Raw genomic sequence first — 20,350 nt, forward strand, 5'->3', positions numbered from 1 at the left:
TAAATACAAAACCTAATTTTTTTGACTTACCACAGCTTTCCTTCAAGAATTGATTCTCTTTCCCCCACTCATGTCTGTGCACCCCTCTCCCCATACACACAATGCATCCATTCACATAGATACCTGTCACACACACACCTTTATTCAAAGAAACTATAAATTAGTCTATAAGCTATTTCCCCTACAGGCTAGAAGGGGAGAGACAGAGAGAGAGAGAGAGAGACTGATATATTTGCATTTTTAAATACTTAGTAGGCACTCAGATACCATACAGTAGTGGTAACCCAGGAATAGACAGAAGATATTACGCTAACCTTTTTAAAGAAAAGTATTCAACTCGTTTTCATAGAATCATAGCATATCAGGTTTGGAAGGGACCTCAGGAGGTCATCTAGTCCAACCCCCTGCTCAAAGCAGGACCAATCCCCAATTTTTGCCCCGATCCCTAAATGGCCCCCTCAAGGATTGAACTCACAACCCTGGGTTTAGCAGGCCAAGGCTCAAACCACTGAGCTATCCCTCCCCCCATAAGAACATTACTGGAAATGTGTGGAAAATTTGGCTTTAAATAATCATATTTAAGCAAATTATTTTTATCATCCTAGGACTTTCCCATTTATATCACTGAGTGCTACTCTGATTTGCTCCCGCATGTTACATAGATGCAAACATGTCTATACTTTGTATGGTAGCTTTTAGAGAAGCAACTAAAATCCATTTCTTAACAAATCTATTAAAAATCACTATATGTTTACAGAAAAGATTTTTGTAACAAAGGTTTAATTTAAAAAGTGAATAACTGTATTTCAGAAGATCTGAGTCACCCATAGTAAGAATTAGGGGGTTTGTTCTATACAAAATGCTTTATTTAACCTTCATGCCTCCATTCAGATAATTATACAAATGCATACATTTAAAGGTTTAAACTCTATTTCAGTTCACAGCTCAATTCATAGGAAAGTTGAATACAGAAAAGCAATGCACCAACAGAGTATGTCTGAGACACCATTAAAAACAATAACACTTCTTCATTTAAATCTTTGAGAATAGACTGGAATAGTCATCCTCTGACAGAATTTCATGAGGGGACTCCCTTTACATTATCATAGGGCAAAAATCACCATTTTACAGTAAGAGGAAAAAAGCTCTGAGTATATTTACAGTACATACACTATACATAAATACAAGAACAACACTTACATAATATTAATAAACTTATAACATAGGTGTTGCCTAAACACTACATAGTATATAAATGCAGAGGAAACTATTGGGAAATTAGATCTTTAGATGATTTTTTTTAAAGAAATATTTTTCAGTTAAAACCCTTTGAAAAGAAAGCAAAAGAAAGATTTAAGGAATTAATACATCTGCTTGCTAGCACTGGTAGTTTTAATTCTTTTCAGTACAGGACTTTCTATTGACACACTTATCTCTGTCGGGTTATGGACTAGTGACCCTTTCACATCATATTCTAGGAAAGAGAATCAGATACTGTATGTACTATTCCACTGCTGTGAAGCTTCAGTCCCGAATCTGTAGTTTTGTAAATTAGGGATGTTTTTGTATTTTTACACAAGAGGATCATACAAACAATTACTGGCACTTACAAAAATAATGACCTAACTGAAGGGAAAAATATGGGGCCAAATTCAACCCTGGCCTCAATGTTGCAAATAATATCATGGTGGAATTTGCTCCATCCATGTTTGGCTTGGCCAAGAATGATATTTTTTATTATTCTTTTGTTTCTTCACAAACACAGCTGATGGAACACTTCAGTTAATATTATTTTTTACCTCACATGTAGATAGTGTCTCAACTCTTCAGTCACTTTGAGAGATTGTGTGTGTGTGTGTGTGTGTGTGTGTGAAGACCTGATGTCTGAAGTTTAATCAATTTAGCCATTTATAACTGTGTATGTACTCTTGTGGATGCAAATGGAAGATATAATTTTTCAGGAACAGACAACAGGTAAAGAGAATGTGTTGTGTAGGTGTTCGTTGGAGAGCTTACACTAAACAAGAAGTGAATTTATACTTACAGAACTATTGGGAGAGAAAGAAGTTGTCTTTAGAAGTATATATATATGGCAATTAGAAATGGGCTTGAATCAGAACCAAAGATACAACCTAGTCTGAATTTTGGACAAGTTCAGACACAATCGAAAGACTGTGTCTCAGACCTGTTTCTTTGATAAGGCCAACCTCAAATCTGACAGGCATGGATTTAGAGAATGTTGGTACCTAAATCTGATTCCAAACTGCATGGCTCAGGTCTTTGTCTCAATACAGTCCATAAAAATCACATCACATACCAGTGTGACGCAATGCTGAACACTATATATGTCTGTAAATGTATTTTAAAGGTAAACATACAAAGATATATCTCATGAAACAAATCAATGTGTCCAACAATACACAAAGATCAAGCATTTTTACAGTCACTAGTATTTCAGCTTGCTAAAATTTTTTGACAGACTAACCTCTGGAAAACATTGAAGATCATGAATTCACACAACAGTGCCCCAGAGAATCCCTACCAGTAGGAGCTCAATCTTGTATTCTTATAGTAGCCAGAATTCCCACTGAATTTTTGCCTGTGCTGAGGAGCAAGAGTGTGTCCATAATATTCTACAATGACACTACAAGGCTAATATAGTTTATTTCATAGTCCAACATCAATGAAAACAACAACTACTACAGAGATATGCTGGCAATCAGTTCAACTAAAATCACGTATGTGTGTGTGTGTATTGCAGAATGAAGCAAGAAGAACTGCACATTTTTGCATAATGAAAACTATACTGCCTTTCTTATGAATGGCCAACTGACACATACTGCTGCAGCAAACCAATACCCCTAAAGGAGTTTTCTCTGCGGGCCAGTTTCCAGCAGTGTTCCATCAGGAAACACACACACACACACACACACAACAGGAGCCATTCAGCCTTCTGTTGACATATTCTGTGATGCTCTACTACCATCCCCAGTGTGCCCTGAGTTCTTTTATGTGCTTAATGTCTGGACGTTAAATTCAGGATGACACAGAGTAAATATGTGCATGTCCTGATGTGATTATATCTACTAACGGCTGATATGATTTAAAAAACATGTGTTACTAAACTAGTGGTACTGAAACATGTTTAACTGACACGCACGAATGTCTGCAGTAGTTTTTGCACACATAGGCCCATATTTTCAAAAGCAGTATCTACATTTGCACCTGCTGTTTTTCTCTGAACAACTATTTTTGCGTACACAGAATCCTGCCTCAGTTTGTGCAAATCAAGCAGATGTTATACCATTCAAACAGCACACACAAATGTGGATTTTTGCATACACAAAATGTAGTATGGACAAAACTGCAGTTACAAATTGAGAAGCTAATTTTAAAATATGCTCTGCATTGTATTCTTTAAGCATAGAAGGCAATGTTCTTCAGTTTAAATTCTGATCTTCAGGAGGTTCATTTTAAGAAGCAGAAAAAGCCTGAGAAATGACACCACTGAGATATTTTAAAAGTCCATTAGTACATCAATTAATCAACTTTCTGTCAGAAACGTATAAGATTATATGTAAAAAGAGAGACAGCGTGAAAAAGCCCTGGTTGTCATGGCTGGCCATTTTCTATAATAAAATCAATTCGTTTATTAATGTAATTGTCAAGGACAGTTGATTAGTAAGATCATTTAACATAAAAAACTCTCTCTAGAGCATTTAAAAAATATCTGCAAATGTTATTTAAATATGCTCCAGGCTCCCATCCACTTATCACAAAATGTAAAAAAGGGAGTGACCCATTCTTTGCCGACTGTTAAACTATTTCAGCTAGTTCCCTGGTGATTCTAAATTTTTCATAAAAGGGTTATTACACAAGAGGTCAAAAAAGGAGAGAGAAGTAATGTGTGAAATCTAAATTTCAAGAGTTGAAAGCCAACGGAGAGGATTTTCAAAGGAATTTCCATTGAAAAACAATGCATTGCATTATTCTTCTAGAAATAGTTGCTAGGGTTAGACTGGTTTTATTGCTGTTTTCTGGATTATTTCACTTGGCAATACCGTGGATGCCCAGATGGTTCTCAAGCAAATTGGACATAAATGGACCCCCAAAACAGTGCTGGGCAATGACCTCCACCTATAATTTAGACTAGGTGTGTGTGTCTGATTCACCTGTAAATTAGAATCCATTTCCTTCCTGCAGACTTGTGAAAAGACCAGACCAGAGAAAGAAGATAAAAGCTCTAGCACATCATCTCAATAAATGAAAAAACAAATGGCACTTTGTGTTTGTTTCTGTGTTGCATCATTGCAGTCCAAGTGTAATTTTATTTTTGTTTTATTGATAACAGGCTCCTAGTTATTGCTGTGTAAAAGTATAAGAACATCCCATCAGTTCTAATATTCATGAACAGGCACTTTCAGTTTCTGTTTCATGTCTGTAAATGGACTTTGGGTGGTCCTTGTTAGAAGAATATGTACACTAGAAATGTCATAATCTTCCTATAGCGCTTCATCTTGACATGCAACTGTACCTAAAAGACTACATTCCCTGGAATCAGCAAAGAGTTGACCATCTGTTTTAGATGTGCAATATTTCATTCAAAATGCATTTTTGTAGGGGAAGATAAACACAACAAATAAATTAAATGAGAGTCTGTTGCTACTGTATCTTTCGTCCACTTTAGTGACTAGGAAAAAAGCACCAATGCAGTTGCTCTTGTTTTTTGTTTGTTTTTCACCTTGTTCAGACTAAGGCATTTTGAGTTTGGACTTTTTCAGCTTCCAAGGACTCAAAATGGCTTAATTGCCTCTAACACTGTTGGCAATAAACCAAGACAAATGGCCACTCCATTTTTGCACAGACTGAACATGCTCTGACAAAGTGTAACAATTTAGTTCCTATTCTTTAACTGTGTGTAAGTTTTACAAGGCATATCTGAGCAGGTTTTAATTTTATTTTTTGTGATGAAAATTAAAAGTTTTTTTTAAACATACTTCATTTAAACTATTTACAACCTGTGTAAAATTGTAAGTTTGAAAATACTTTTCGACTATCACATATATTACAGAATATTTAAACTGTTACAAGTACAGTAAAATACCTTGATTCTATTATTTTTAAAGATGCAGTATCCTTATAGTTAGGTTTCATACTAAAAACTGAATTGCTACTGAAATTGATTAGGATTTTACATATTTAAAAGTACCAATGGGCATGACTTGCTAAGCATACATTGCACAGTTACTGTTACTCTGTAATGAAACTGTGAAAATATAGCAGTTTTGAAATTTCTTTATGTACATCTTCAGTTATAAAACACAGGCAAAGGCATAATACAGTAATACAAGCTGGTTTCTTAATAAGGTGAAGGTATTTTCTTTTACAGTACGAAACATTTCCAATTCTTCATCTGGTTTTGAAATCATGGTTAAATCTGTGTTTCCGATTACATATGTGATGAGGTATGTGAATCTGTGAGGGTTTGTATGCAGGTGTGGATGTGTGCGTGTATTGGGGCAGAGAGGACATGTTGAATGGTCTCTATTTTTGTATGCTGTAGAAGATGCACTTTACCTCACTGACCTCTTTAAAAAAAAGATTTTAATGGTGGTAAACTCATTTCCATATTGAGGCAGCCACCCTCTATAAAGCAGAAAGAGAATTTTTCCATTAAAGAACATTTATTATCAGAAGATACATTTATCAATGACAACCTGGGGTACTTTTTCTATGCAGTTAATGGAAAATGAGATGTGTGGTTGTTATTATTCCATTATTATTTCTGGGGTGTTGCCCAGCTATTTGTCCATTCTCTGCATAGTGAATTTACCCCAAATACCGATATTACTGATGGCATTTTTAACACTGTTAATTTCATTATACATTATTTCAGCAAACAATTTCACACGCACCTTAGTTTAAACCTATTTTACTTTTAATGGTGCTAAGTATAAGAAAGTGGAGAATAAGGAATACTGCATCTTCATGTCCTTTATAAACTGCCATTGCAATGAGCTGATTTCAAAGTGCTGGATCGTACAGGTGTTTAAAAAAAGTAATGAAAATGTAAAGTTTAAAAAATCCTGTATCAAAGAGAACACTTGTTCAATATGTTTTCAGATACTATTGATGACTGGGCATTAAGGTCCAGACCAAAAGCAGCCTTTTAAAATCACTTGGAGCATAGCACTTTGTAGCATAGGTGCACATGCAAGCTGTAACGCATACAGTGTACTTCCTGTCTACTATTTATTCACACTGAGGAGGATAAAAATTTGCTCTTATTGCAAGAATGGGATGGTTCACATTTGTGTTTTACAACTGCATGTGTACGGATCTAGTGTGTTGTGCAAAGATGACACCAGATATTCCTGCATGCTGTTTATATTGTAAGCCATTCAAGTTGCACATTTGCAACAGAACTTGGCATTTTAGAGGAAATTATAATAGGCAATATCAGACTTTACATGAATGCAAAAGATTGGAGGTAGCTCTGAACCAAAACCCTTGGTTTGAGAACACCGCTGGAGTCAGAGGAAGTTCAGATCTGGATCTGAACATTGTGGGTTGCCGACATTCTCTCTTCAAAGATAACTTCTCTTAAATCATTTCAGACCAAGAACAGAAGCATTAAAAATGGTCTCACTAAACATACTGGGCCAAATTCTGTGCGCTCAAATACACATGTGAAGCTCCCCATTAATTTCAATGGGCACCTACAAACCCCAAAAGCAGACATAGCTGATTGGAGAGGTTGTCTGCATAGAATAGCAATATGAAAGCTCTTTCACACACATATGTTTTATTTTAATCTTCCTAACTGCAGAATGCATCAAGAGGGATTGTCTGAAAACTCCAGTATTTGATACTTCTGTCTCTGGACCTGTTTCTGATGTCCCTTACGCTAACTTTACGCTGGTATAACTCCACTGAATTTAATGGCTTTACCCATTTCACATTGCTGTAATCCAGAGTACAACCAGGCCCTTTCTGTTATCTGCTGCAGTGTTTTTAATATGTAAATGAATAGGTAACCAGATGAGAGAAATGAGGACATCCCTTACTGCTGTTCCTGAAAACTACCCAGACTGGCTTATCAATCTCCTTCTGGACAATAAACTTTGTTTTCTAAAGATAAACTAGCTCCAAAAAAAAAAAAAAAAAAAAAAAAAAGAAAGAAAGAAAAGAAAAGAAAAGAAAAGAAAAAAAAAAGAAGAGACACCACATTATTTGCTGAAGGGAATTTTTTTGTGCACCAGTAAAGACCAGCCAAAAATAAATTCTGGTTCCTTATATTTAATTACTGCTACTTGAGTAATTGCTGATTGTGCATTAAAGGAAATCTCATACATTGACTTGTGCTTGAACCCTGTTCCTAAGTTTTTAGAAGGAGTGGTACATTTAAGAGGACACTGAAGTTAATATAGGTGGGTCCAAAATGTAACCTACAGACAATGCTAATGATATCTCACATACACTGAAAAATCAATCCTTTATATGAGGGATGCAACACTGGTAGTAAAAGCTCAGCTGTATAGTCAGGAGACCCCATGACAACCCACCCACCTATTGTGTGCTCTAGGTTTGTTTCAGTCACAGCCTGTTACACTGTCCCTTTCACTCTCAATGCTGGGGTCTCCAGTGCTGGTTACGAGAAGGCTAGATATTGAAATTTTATTTTTTATTTGGATGACCTACCTGATCATGAGAATAGGACAGGAAACGAGACATGGAAGAGGCAAGCTCATGAAGTGACAACAAAGACTTTTTTTTGGTGCTGCTCTTTTAGTTGGGGAGCTGGAGTTAAACACTCTTGAAGCCCTTATTTGGGAGAGCTGATCAATTGTTCAGTATCAGGAAAACATTTACAAATATATTTAGGGATGATCAAAGTTTGGGCCTGTCAATCTTTATACAGTTATTCTTCAATTATTTGCACTTGTTTTAGTGTTTACAGTTATGCCTTACTCAGCTATTGGTTGAACTTTTCTTAAAGATTGTTTTGATTTAAGAAGCCCTGTAACATAATAATTGTTATTTCAGGAATCAGAAGTTAATTCAGACTGGTCAAACATCATGGCATCAAGTGGCATCATGAATTTGTGCCGTTCCTGGAACCAAGTGTTCATAATTAAATGTACTGCAGAAGATGTTATGTGTCTTTTGTCTTTTATGTGTTATGTATCTTTACTTTTTGTCTCTAAACTATAAACATCTCAACAAACACAACATCTCACCAAGCCTCTTTGTCACTTTGACCTGAATAACAGATCCTCACGAAGAAGAAAAAAAACCTGTTCTGTTTTAAAGAACAATTGCTTGCTAAGAGTTCCTCCTCTCTTTACCATATAATTTAATTAATACAAATTGGTTCACAATTATAGGGCTGCATGGGAATGATAAACAATTTGCTTTCATGTAAACTAAGGAGGTTTGGGTGGAACCTGCTGCGGCAACCTCTGGATCCCATGTGAAGGGCTATTTATAGCATACTGGAGGGTTGACTAATGTCTCCTTATCCTGTACTTCCAAGTGAGGAAACTAGCACCCTGTTGATCATCTCTTTCAGAGAACATCTCTTCTACTTTATTAACCCATTAACAGTGGGGGTTTCCCAACACCCTCACCTATCTCACCTTTCCAGCCACAAAATAACTATTACATTTGATGGGAATGAAAATATTTAACTGTGGTACCTAGCAGGCCAACAAACATCAGAAAGAATAGTTTAAGCTGTCAACATAACACAAAAAATCCAATGTGCTATTTCTTTATGACCACCTTAGTTGGTACAAAGATTGGGTTTTGGAAGTCCTCAATATGTTTTTGTCTGGAAAGCCATTTCATTCGTTATTGCTTTCATCTGTTCGAGATTCGGCTGTTTCTTTTCTGCTTTTCCTCACTAGCAGTGGTACATTCAATTCCATTTTATGGACGGCCACGCCACTAATCTTGGTGCAAGTGGATATAAGATTTGTTTCACTGTTTCCTTGTAATCAAATACATGGATGTAGAAGGGGAGGATGCCTGGGTGACAAAAAACTGCACTTTGAGAACAGGGCAGTAGCTTGTAGATGGGGTCTTTCTATACAAACTGTTCTAAACAAATCCACAGCAGAGCACAGATGCTTATACTGTACTTCAGCTGAAATGCTGCTACCCCATTTCGTTTTACAGACTTCAACAACAAAAAAATCTAAGAAAAAGAAAAGGTTACGTGTCCTTTAGGTCATAATGACAAACTGTGGTGAAATAGTAAAACACCACCATCATTATTGCAAAAGTTTGCTTAAGTGCCCCTACACTTCAGATAGTGGAACCTCTCCAGCAAAATCTTCTCGCTGACGTTCATGCAGCTTGTTTGTAGCACAGATGAGGGATATTTTATATACTGATTAGACGGTACTCAAAAAAAAAAGGGGAGACAATGGAATACTAAAGGTCTAGAGGTCTTGTTCTTGTCATTGGTTTGTGTTATCTGATCATCAAAATAGCAATAATTGTCAAGAATAAAATGTCCAACAGCTGAGAACATGTACAGGCCATAAATGTTGTTAAAGGACACAGTATGGAAAATAATGCCCATTTTTGTAGCATTTAGGTTGCTATCTCCCAGGTGAACATGATGACATTTTGGGGTTGCCATGCTGGGGGGCTTTAACTTCAGATGGAAAGGAGAAGAGTGGCACTTCTTTTCCTGCTTTTTTGTATGGACATCATGGAATGTCCTTTGTGTCAACACTGTAGAAGAGGATTCAGCCCTGCTGAATGCACGTAGTTAAGAGACCCAGCTCTTATATTCTGCTTGACAAGTAGCGTTTCTCACACCAGCATGTGCCTACGGCGGTGCAGCGCCAAGTGATCTGAACGGGAAAAGCTGCGGTCACAGTCTGCACACTTGAATGGCTTCACTCCTGTGTGCTTGCGATAGTGCCTTGTCAGTTCATCTGAGCGAGCAAACTTCCAGGTGCACCCTTCCCAGGTACATTTGTATGGTTTTTCTCCTAGGATAGACAAGAGAGAGAAAAAAAACACGTAGTGACTTTCTATTCAGTTGATCCCAGCCACTTCAAGCCCATGCGTCCCACTCCCATGGCCTCTGGGCGGTTTAAGGAAAATTTTCAAAATTTGTACTTTCTGAATCTGTACCAAAAGACAAAATATTTTGGTCCAGATTTCTTCAGTCCTAGAGGAGTCACATGACTAAGAGAATCAACCGGATTAAGGCAACAGCAATCTGAGGACAGAGCTTTGTGCAAGCACCACCATTATAACAGTGCAATCCTTTTAGCCTGCACTTCCTCAGTCCACGCCTGCTCTCAAAATAGCAGACTCTCCTCAGTTTTCATTCAAAGGCAGAATGTTAAAGGGAAGTCTCTCGTTAGAAAGGCTCCATCATTTTTACAAACCACACAACAGAACATTTACTAGCACATTATAAAGTTTATAAAAATAAAATATATTTCTCAAAATAAACAGAAAAAGAGCAACCAGCGAGTCTCTTTCCTTGTTCTTGTTCAGTTAGGGTGAATTCAATGAGATCAGAGTGAGACCAATTCTGAATGCTCTGGAAAATGTTGTACTTAAAAAAGTAAAGTTGCACTGCACAATACAGGTTCTATATAAGTCAATACAATACCAGCAGAATAATTCAAAACAACCCTATTTTATTCATTTACAAATTAATAATTTTGTTATGCAAACCCATTTCTATTCCTCTTATAGGCCCCAAAGTTATGTAATTTCATCACCATCCCAGCACTCTGTGGTGACATGTTAACTGCTCTTGGGTATCTCCCATATTCAGCAGTCTAGTGTGCATCAAAAACTGATAAAGAAATCCATCTTGGGTGGTTTTGTGCACATAAATGTGTGCTTTAAGGAACTCCACTGGGAAATTGAATTAGAATTTTGAAACTCATCAGGTATACTGTGGTTGCAGTTGCTAAATCAGCCAGCCACAAGCAGTGTTATGGGGAAAAAAGCATCTCTACCTCAATGATTTCTTTATTAGAAACCATCTGCCACTCTTGTTCTGGTTCATATTTAGGCTCCCTGGAATCCTGAGCAAAATGAGTAGCAAAATACTACTTCAATTACATAAAACAGTGAGAGAACGCTTACCTTGGCCCCCTACACCACCTCCCTGCAGGTGTCTCTCCAAAAGTCAACAAACACTTGTTGAGCACATTATAATTTCAAAGGAAAAATCTCACTGATTTCCCAGTTTAGAAAATTGTTGCCATGTTTTAGAGGGATAAGACCTGACACCTCTAGATGAAATGGCAGCATGTGACTTTATACAGAATTCATATGCTGCACACATATATAGGTATAGCAGTAGCAACATTTGAGCTAATTAGAGTTTACCTATTGCAAACCATCTAGGATATACTATACCTATATGCCAGCTAACACACGACAATTTCACTGCTTCTGACGTCTGATGGTGAAGTAAAACAATTACTGCAAAGACAATCCAGTATTCTGCGTTTTGACTTGGTTACAATACATAGCTGGAAGCAACAATGAGGATACGAACTCTGTCAATCTAATTCTGTGATCCTCCATTGCATGCAAAATGCTGAATATTTACTGTCTTCTGGACGTCCATGGCATCTGACTCTGGAAATTCCGCACCAAAATGAGGTGTATGAGCATGAGCTAAATGGCAGATGGCTGGCTACTTGTTCTTGCCAATGACAAAGTGCTACAAAACGTACTCAGATTTGCCACGGAATTCTCTTAAACCCCCTTACCACAAACAGTTGGTGTGGAATGCTGTACAAATGTACAATATTCCATCTGACGTGGCAGATCTATACCAATGATCTCCTCATGTCATATGAATGATTTCTAACTACAGCATGTGTCACTCCATCGCTGTGCCCCCATCCTCAACACATTGTACATTTCTTTTCATTCAGACTAACTGAAACAGACCTTTCTGGTTCCCGTGGTAGTAGAGGCTTCCAAGGCAAAGTGGGGATACAGTAGTCTAAGTGCAGTACATTAAGCCAGAGTGTGGGTGATTTTCTGAATCATATCCAGATTACCTGAAGCTCCTGAGAGCTCTGTAAGACTCAGGGCCTTCCCCCCATCACAGCCTCCCTCCCACAAAAGGGCCCCAATGTCTCTTGACTTGGACGAAGGAGGAAGGCCAGGGGAAGTGGCTTCTGCCCTCAACTAGGAAGGAGACATACCAGAAATAAGTAGTGAACTACTCCCACTGGGGCATTCCCTAAGGTGACAACCCTGCAGGTAAGAAGTATGTGGAAGATGTGGAAGGAGGTGGGTCTGTGGCACTGAGCTGGAGTACTCCGGCTGCAGCAGCCAGTCTTCCTTCCTGTTAAATTCGGCCTGCTCAGCCCTGGAAAAACAGGTACTGGGAATGAGCCTGGAATCACCCCGTTCCTCTTTGACTAACTGTGGGTAGGAATGGAAGAAAAAAAGAGAGGACAGGAAAAGGAGGAAGAAACCTGAGCCACAGAGGGTATGTTGCTGCAACCCTGTGAATCAATGGAGTTTAAAAAAAACAATGAAGCTACAAAATTTTTCCCCTACTGGGCTGGGATGACCTGGCCCCTAATGTCCTGTTCCACCTTCGGGCTTCCTGGTTTTTGTATTGAAATCTGATAGGTAAGAAAATATGAGCAAAAGTAAGGCACCTCGATGAGAGTACACTTTTAGTCCTAGAGAAGTGGCTGGTGGAGTTCTGCAGCATGACTACTATCGTGCAATGTATGGTTTCAATGGATTAGGCAGGACTGAAAAAGGACCATTGTGGGAGGAGAAGCCTCTAGTCAGTAATGTCGATTTTCTTGTCCAAAATAACTCTACTGTTGTTTGGAAAGGTTAATTACGTTTAATAAGTTGCGGGTATGACTCAAATCCAAAATGGAATTAGTCATTTCTACTTTCTATTAATAACACAAATATTTTTAATATCTGTCCAAAACATCCCTTGCCCTAGTCCAGATGCTACCCTCCCAAGTACCTTAATTATTGTTATTAAATGATTTATCTCCCCACCCATCTTACTCTCAGAGCAAAGCACTTCAGAACATACTTAACGTTAAGCACGTGCTTAAGTCCCACTGACTTCATGTTAAGCATGTACTGAATAAGGACCACAATGCTCAATCAATTAGCCAAAATCTAGCTTTTACCTTTTCACAACCTATCTCTTATCCTCAGCTATTTCCCAGCCCCCGGAATTCCTAAACAATCACTTTCCTCCATCTAACCTGACCACTTCCATAAGATCAATCACCTAAGGAAAGTGCTCCCCCACTCTCCCCATTCACAGACACTCAGATACCCTAAAATAGTTATTTCATGAAATTCTGTAAACAGGGGAGAGCCCCTGGCATCAAAAGGGATCTCTTTGTCATATGGACTCTCCCCTGCAATACCGATGTGATTTTCTACTGAAGCTTTTCCCAGGAACAGGGATTGCTGTCAAATGTTTCAATTCCCCTGTAGACAATTATGGAATAACCTGCCTTTGGGGAAATTTCTTTCTACCCTCAGGCAGTTAGTGGTTGGCTTATGTCCTGTAAAAAGAGGTTTTATGTATTTTAATTGTGACTGTTCTAATAATCCATATGAATTTATATATATTAGGGCTGACAATTGATCGCCTGTGATTAACTGAAAACAAAATTAACGTGTTAATTACCTCTGGGTGGGGAGGGAGGCATCGGCGGCAAGGGGGCTGAAGCTCCAGCCTGGAGCTCCAAAGGTGGTGGTGTTGATGGAGGGGACATTGAAGTCCCAGCCCAGAGCTCCGTGGGCAGCCCGAAGCCCCAGCATGCAGCTCCAGAGGCAGCAGAGAGGCTGAAGCCCAAAGCCCAGAGCTCCATGGGCAGCAGGGGGCCTGAAGTCCTAGCTCTGGAGATGGTAGGAGGAGTGAAGCCCCAGCCCGGAGCGCCATGAGGAGCTGAAGACCCAGCCCAGAGCGCCATGAGGAGCTGAAGACCCAGCCCAGAGCTCTGTGGGAAGCAGGGGGACTGAAGCCCCAACAGCTTTGTAGGTGGTAGGAGGGCTGAAACCCCAGCCTGGAGCGCTGCGGGCAGAGTGGGGGCTGAAGACTGGAGGCTGGTGCCCTGGGGGAGGCTGAAACCCCGAGCAAGTCTGAAGCCCAGCCCCGAGCTTATATTTGAAAATACAGAAAAATTCAAAAATATTTAAGTAAATGGCATTCTATTATTATTTAACAATGAGATTAAAACTGCGATTAATCAAAATTAATTTTTTAAATCACTTGACAGCCCTAATATATCAACTTCCTGTGCTTTTTGAATCAATGATAAACTGCGTCAATGAGTTCTACAGAGTAATTCCATTGTGGGGGGGAAAAGTCCCAATTTTCAATTTAAACATGTTGCCTTTCAGTGTCATTGGATTTCCTTTGTTCTTATATGATAAGAAAGGATAAGCCAGGATTCCTGGATAGAATTCTCTATCCTATTCATCGTTTTATACACTGGTCTCATGTGCTGTCTTATTTGCCTCTCTACACTAAACAGCCCCAATTTTTTCAATCTCTTGTTGCATGGAAATCTTCCCATGCTTCTCATCCTTTTCACCATTCTTCTGCGGACCCTTCTTACAACAGTAGTCATAATTTTGAAAGACTGATGATAGTGTACATTTTAAAAATTAGACTGAATGCACTAGAAAATATGCTGTAGGGAATAATATGAACTGGCAGTAAGATGGGCTGCATCACCTAGGTCTTTTCCACCTCTAACTTTTATGATTTGTGAAATAGCCAAATGATAAAATTCTGTTTTTGATAAGAAAAAAATAAATAATCAAAACACCTGAAAATTGAGTCTGATTTGAAAGAGAAGAGTTTTAAAACAGGGGACTAAATGCTGCCCTCCTATACCCACGTAACCTAACTGGCTTGAGTAGAGTTGCACAGATTTAATTGAGGCCTAAATTTACTGCAGAGAACATAATCTGTTGTGTAGAATGATGCAACTGAAGTAGGTCTACTACCAATTTATCTCAGAAGTAGTGGCAGAATCTCCACATGCCCAGTCCCACTAAACTAAAGCAATCTCTTGGAATATTTATGCAGTTCTTACTCAGACAGTACTTTAACTGCTATCAGCGGGAGTATTCCCTGGGTAAGAACCTAAGGATCTAGCCCCTAGAAAGTTAAAAAAAAACCCAGACAAACATGGACCTAAGTCCTACAAACATGCGTATCCGTAAAATTGCTGATCTATATATGCATGTTCTATATGATGTATTCACTTTGCTGTCATCATTTGTACAAATTGTTCATCATTTACTTGACCATCATCATCTATGTCCGCTTCCCTAATTATCTCATCATCTGCTAGCTTCTCTCCAAAATTTGTCATCACATGATGAAGTTTTGCAGCGGTAATATAACCATTGACATCCTTATCAAACACACAGAATGCTTCTCTAATATCTTCTTCACACACTGTATCTTTCATTTTTCTTGCCTTCGTTGTCAGAAATTCTGGAACATCAATTGTTGCATTGCCATCAGGGCATCTAATTCAAGGATCATATCCTGTAATTCAGCTTCTGTTAGGTTTTGACCAAATGACCACATCACTGCCACCAATTCCTTTGCTGTTATAGCACCATTGCCATTTTTGTCAAATAGTGAAAAGGCTTCTTTGAATTCTCAATCTGCTCTTCTGTCAGTTGATCAGCAAGCCCACAGGCCTCAGATGAGACAGCATCAAACATACGACTGCAGGAAGATTCCTCTTGGGAATGGTGGGAAGGGGCCAAATGCAGGATTGTTTCCCCTGCATTTACTCATGTGAATAAAGTTACACGTGTGTAAGTGTTTGCAGGATCGGGGCCATATTGAAAATCCATGGCAAAGGCTTACAATTACTTCTCACTGTTTAGGAAGTTACTGCTGCAGTGTAATTGTAACAAAATGCCCAGTGTGGAGTACCTGTGTCATCCAGCAGCAGTGCCTATATCACCATCAAATTAATTCCGAAAGGGAGAGTACAGTCCCACCACACCCACACTGACACAGCGGTTGGGCTGGGATTCACAAATTGACAGTGACAACAGATGACTAAGTTTGGGAGTGACCCCAACAAATGTAAAGTGTTTGAACAGTTCAAGAATCTCTTTACAACAAAATGGCCATTATAGAATTTGCTGCCTTAGGCACTCCCAGAGGAAGACAACAGATTGTAGAAGCAGTATAAAGGCAAAAAAATGACATAGTTTAAGTTTTATTCAAATTAATTTTAAACAGCAGCGTCAAAAAGTTTTGAATTTTTAATGAAAAGCAACAGCACTTAAAGCATTTTCCCTCTTCAAAGTGCTTTATAAACCTATTTTTAAAAATGATTATTGCTTTACAATAATCAGGCTTCATCACAGACCGGGGAGGTCAGTATTATTAAGTGAGTGAGTATTATCTTTATTTTGCAGATAAGGAAACTGAGGGAGAGAGTGACTTTCTCAAGGCCCCAGAAAGAGTGAATGGTAGAATTAAACTTACAGATCTCAGATCCTGATTCCCTGTGCTCAGACCTTCACTCACTTACTTACTTTGATAAGGACTGGTAAGATCTATGGTACCAATCTAGGGTAAGTGTCTGGTATCCTGCGACTGGAAGCAACCTGACCATTGTTTCAGAGTAGCAGCCATGTTAGTCTGTATTCGCAACAAGAAAAGGAGTACTTGTGGCACCTTAGAGATTAACCAATTTATTTGAGCATAAGCTTTCATGAGCTACAGCTCACTTCATCGGATGCATTCAGTGGAAAATACAGTGGAGAGATTTTATATACACAGAGAACATGAAACAATGGGTGTTACCATACACACTGTAACGAGAGTGATCAGGTAAGGTGAGCTATTACCAGCAGGAGAGAAAAAACAACAACACCTTTTGTAGTGATAATCAAGGTGGGCCACATTGGTAGATGATATATGCCATCATGTGCCAGCAATGCCAGCAATGCCCCTCTGCCATGTACATTGGCCAAACCGGACAGTCTCTACATAAAAGAATAAATGGACACAAATCAGAAGTCAAGAATTATAACATTCAAAAACCAGTCAGAGAACACTTCAATCTCTCTGGTCACTTGATTACAGACCTAAAAGTGGCAATTCTTCAACAAAAAAACTTCAAAAACAGACTCCAATGAGAGACTGTTGAACTGGAATTAATTTGCAAACTGGACACCATTAAATTAGGCTTGAGTAAAGACTGGGAGTGGATGTGTCATTACACAAAGTCAAACTATTTCCCCATGTTTATTTCCGCCACCTACTATTCCTCACACGTTCTTATCAACTGCTGGAAATGGCCTATTTTAATTATCATTACAAAAGATTGTGTTTTTTTTCCTCTCTCCTGCTGGTAATAGCTCACCTTACCTGATCACTCTTGTTACAGTGTGTATAGTAACACTCATTGTTTCATGTTCTCTGTGTATATAAAATCTCCCCCCTGTATTTTCCACTGCATGCATCCGATGAAGTGAGCTGTAGCTCACGAAAGCTTATGCTCAAATAAATTTGTTAGTTTCTAAGGTGCCACAAGTACGCCTTTTCTTTTTCCTGACCACTGTGTGATTTCAGAGTAAATAACCATTTACCACGAAGTCCGGTTTGTCCTGGTGGTAAGATAGTCTGGAGAGTCTAAGGGGACTGTCTGTGACTTCATGGTAGGATTGTTATAGTGATTTGGGAGTTCACATTTTTTACTGGCTTGGTGAAATCTAATTACAGAACACACCACTAGTTTGGGGTATCTGTCCTGTTTTTGACAGTCTGCCCTGAGGTAGGCACTCATGGTTGTGAGCCACTCCAGACAGCATGACAACAGCATCTCTCTTGGACAAGGGGCGTGTGTTTTATATCAGCTGAGCAAGTTTGGGAAACTAAATTATAAGACTGAGATCGAGCATAATCTACCATAATCGATTGGGGCATACGACTTAGTATTCAGGGTTCTATTCCTTGTTCTGATACTAACTCAGTGTGTGACCTTGGGAAAGGGAATCAGTTTCTCCATGTGCAAATTCAGTTTCCCCAATTAAAAGTAAGTATAAAATCTACATCCAATAGAACAGAGGGAATTTCATGATGCTTTTGACAATTCTTAATGCTATTATTTATATTCTCAGTCATTGATAATTCAATTCAAAGTCAATTACTTTTATGTTTCCTTAGCTTTACATGTTCCCTCTACATATAGCTCTTGCTCTCACCTGTATTACTCTGCCCCGGTCTATAGCATGGCTCTTACTTGTTATTATATCCACTGTGTCCCCTCCACTTCACAATCATTCATATTTATTGCCTCCTGTCTTTGTGCATGGTTTCACACTATCCTCTATGCATACAATGACCAGCTTGTTCTCATTTGCCAACTCACCACCCTTCTCTCCTTCAAACTGTCCTAAAAAATCTCTTCTTCTGCCTTGCCCACAAGAAGCCATTAATAATGTGGGGAAATAAACGCACAAAGTTATACCCAACTTACTGTGTCTGTATCAGAAGAATGGAGAGGAGAATAAAACCAAAACCCTGCACCATCACTGCTTTACTTTGACTCTTCAGGTTTTTGACTCACTATGTTGATAGGACCTATATAATACTCTAAGACAGACAGATAGACTTAACTCTTTGGGACAGGGATTCTTTATCTTTTACCTATTGCACAGTGCCAATCACATTGCTGATGCTTAACACATAGTTAACACTAATGTGAGTGACAATAATTATTAAATCAAAGGTAATAATAAAGGTATAAAGGTTTCAAAAGTTTTGCAGAAGAAAATACACTTTTCTAGAGAATTCAAGGTGTTCACAGAATGGAAGTGGTACTTCTGCCTGGCAATAAATGCAATCTTCTAAAATTTACAAAAAGAAAAGGAGGACTTGTGGCACCTTAGAGACTAACCGATTTATTTGAGCATGAGCTTTCGTGAGCTACAGCTCACTTCATCGGATGCATACTGTGCAATTTCCACAGTATGCATCCAATGAAGTGAGCTGTAGCTCACGAAAGCTCATGCTCAAATAAATTGGTTAGTCTCTAAGGTGCCACAAGTACTCCTTTTCTTTTTGCGAATACAGACTAACACGGCTGTTACTCTGAAACCTAAAATTTACAAGGGCTTGATCTTGCAACACTCCCAGTAGTATTTGCAGGATCAGATCCCAGCCAGGCAAGTCTCTTCAAGATGTTAAACTACAATACTTATTATATATGTTGTGGTAGCACCTAGGAGCTCTAGCCATGGATCAGGACCCCACTTTTCTAGGTGCTGTACAAACACAGAACAATGAGATAGGCGCTGTCCCAAGTTATTCACAGTCTCATTAAATAGGCCAGTGGCAGACACCACCAATTTGAATGACTACGTGTACTCACTCTACACACATGCACATCATGCATCATTTGAAAGCTTATTACATCTACTTCAAGATGAGGAATCCTGTGGAGCTGTCAAGTGGTGCCATTACCTTAGAAATGGGAATAAACAATGACACCACTAACACATTAAAATGACTACTTTGAAATATTTGCATTCATTTGTTATGTTAATGACCCTATCTATTATTTCAAGACATAAAATTTAATTTCTCTGTGACCTCCATGCACCACAACAACAAACTCTAATAATAAATTTGTACAGGTATTACTGAAATGTAACAGCACTGGTGACATTTCTAGTCAACATCATTATCATCACCATGTTCATCTTTATGATCTCTGTTGAGAGTTACCGCAGTCTTCATTGCCTTGGATGCACACTGTGTGCAGGGAAGATTGTTCCAACTACAGACTCAGTTTCTTGTGCAGTGACACCTACTGGTATAGGCCCAAATATGATCTTGTAGACGTTAAGGTACCATTGGACCCTAAAGGAACACAGGTGGTAATTCATCATCCACATTTTGCCATCCATATTGCAATGGTGATCCCGTATCTGGTTCACCTGTGTGCAAAGGCATTTAAATCTTGGCTTGCTCATGATGCTCTTTTGACATGTTCTTCAACTGTCATCACATGGGGGGGAGTTTGGCCAGTGACTTGTCCCTTTTGATGGCGAGATTGAGAGGCAAGCAATTCTGGCCTCTGTGGGTCTCCTTTTCTTTCTCGCTCTTGTCATACAGCACGGCTACCAACTTCCTTGCTGCAGAAATTGCAGTTTGTCCATCACTCTCTCCCAATTTTGCAAGATCTCTGAAGTGGTAAGATACCTTTGTTTTGACAACATTAAACACACATTCCTTCCCCCTGCCCCCAAAATCCAATAGGGATGACACTGAGTCATATCCTGTTAATGTGTGTACAGCAGG

The 20,350-nt window shown here is 38.8% G+C and overlaps 1 protein-coding gene and 1 pseudogene across 8 annotated transcripts in view; both read right to left on the bottom strand.

Moving 5' to 3' along the window:
• Window positions 1–844: 844 nt before the first annotated feature.
• The window catches only part of KLF12 (Kruppel like factor 12), a 362,839-nt gene continuing 343,333 nt past the window's right edge, over window positions 845–20,350 (bottom strand). For all 8 annotated transcript variants that reach the window (XM_043533937.1, XM_043533918.1, XM_037895230.2 and 5 more), the window contains one exon: window positions 845–10,007. In XM_043533937.1, the coding sequence (XP_043389872.1) occupies window positions 9,826–10,007 (182 nt within the window). In that variant the 3' untranslated portion in view covers window positions 845–9,825. The remainder of the gene's footprint in view (window positions 10,008–20,350) is intronic.
• LOC102936198 lies at window positions 15,270–15,702 on the bottom strand (annotated as a pseudogene).

The sequence above is a fragment of the Chelonia mydas genome, chromosome 1 (assembly GCF_015237465.2).
Source record: "Chelonia mydas isolate rCheMyd1 chromosome 1, rCheMyd1.pri.v2, whole genome shotgun sequence".
Lineage (NCBI taxonomy): Eukaryota > Metazoa > Chordata > Testudines > Cheloniidae > Chelonia > Chelonia mydas.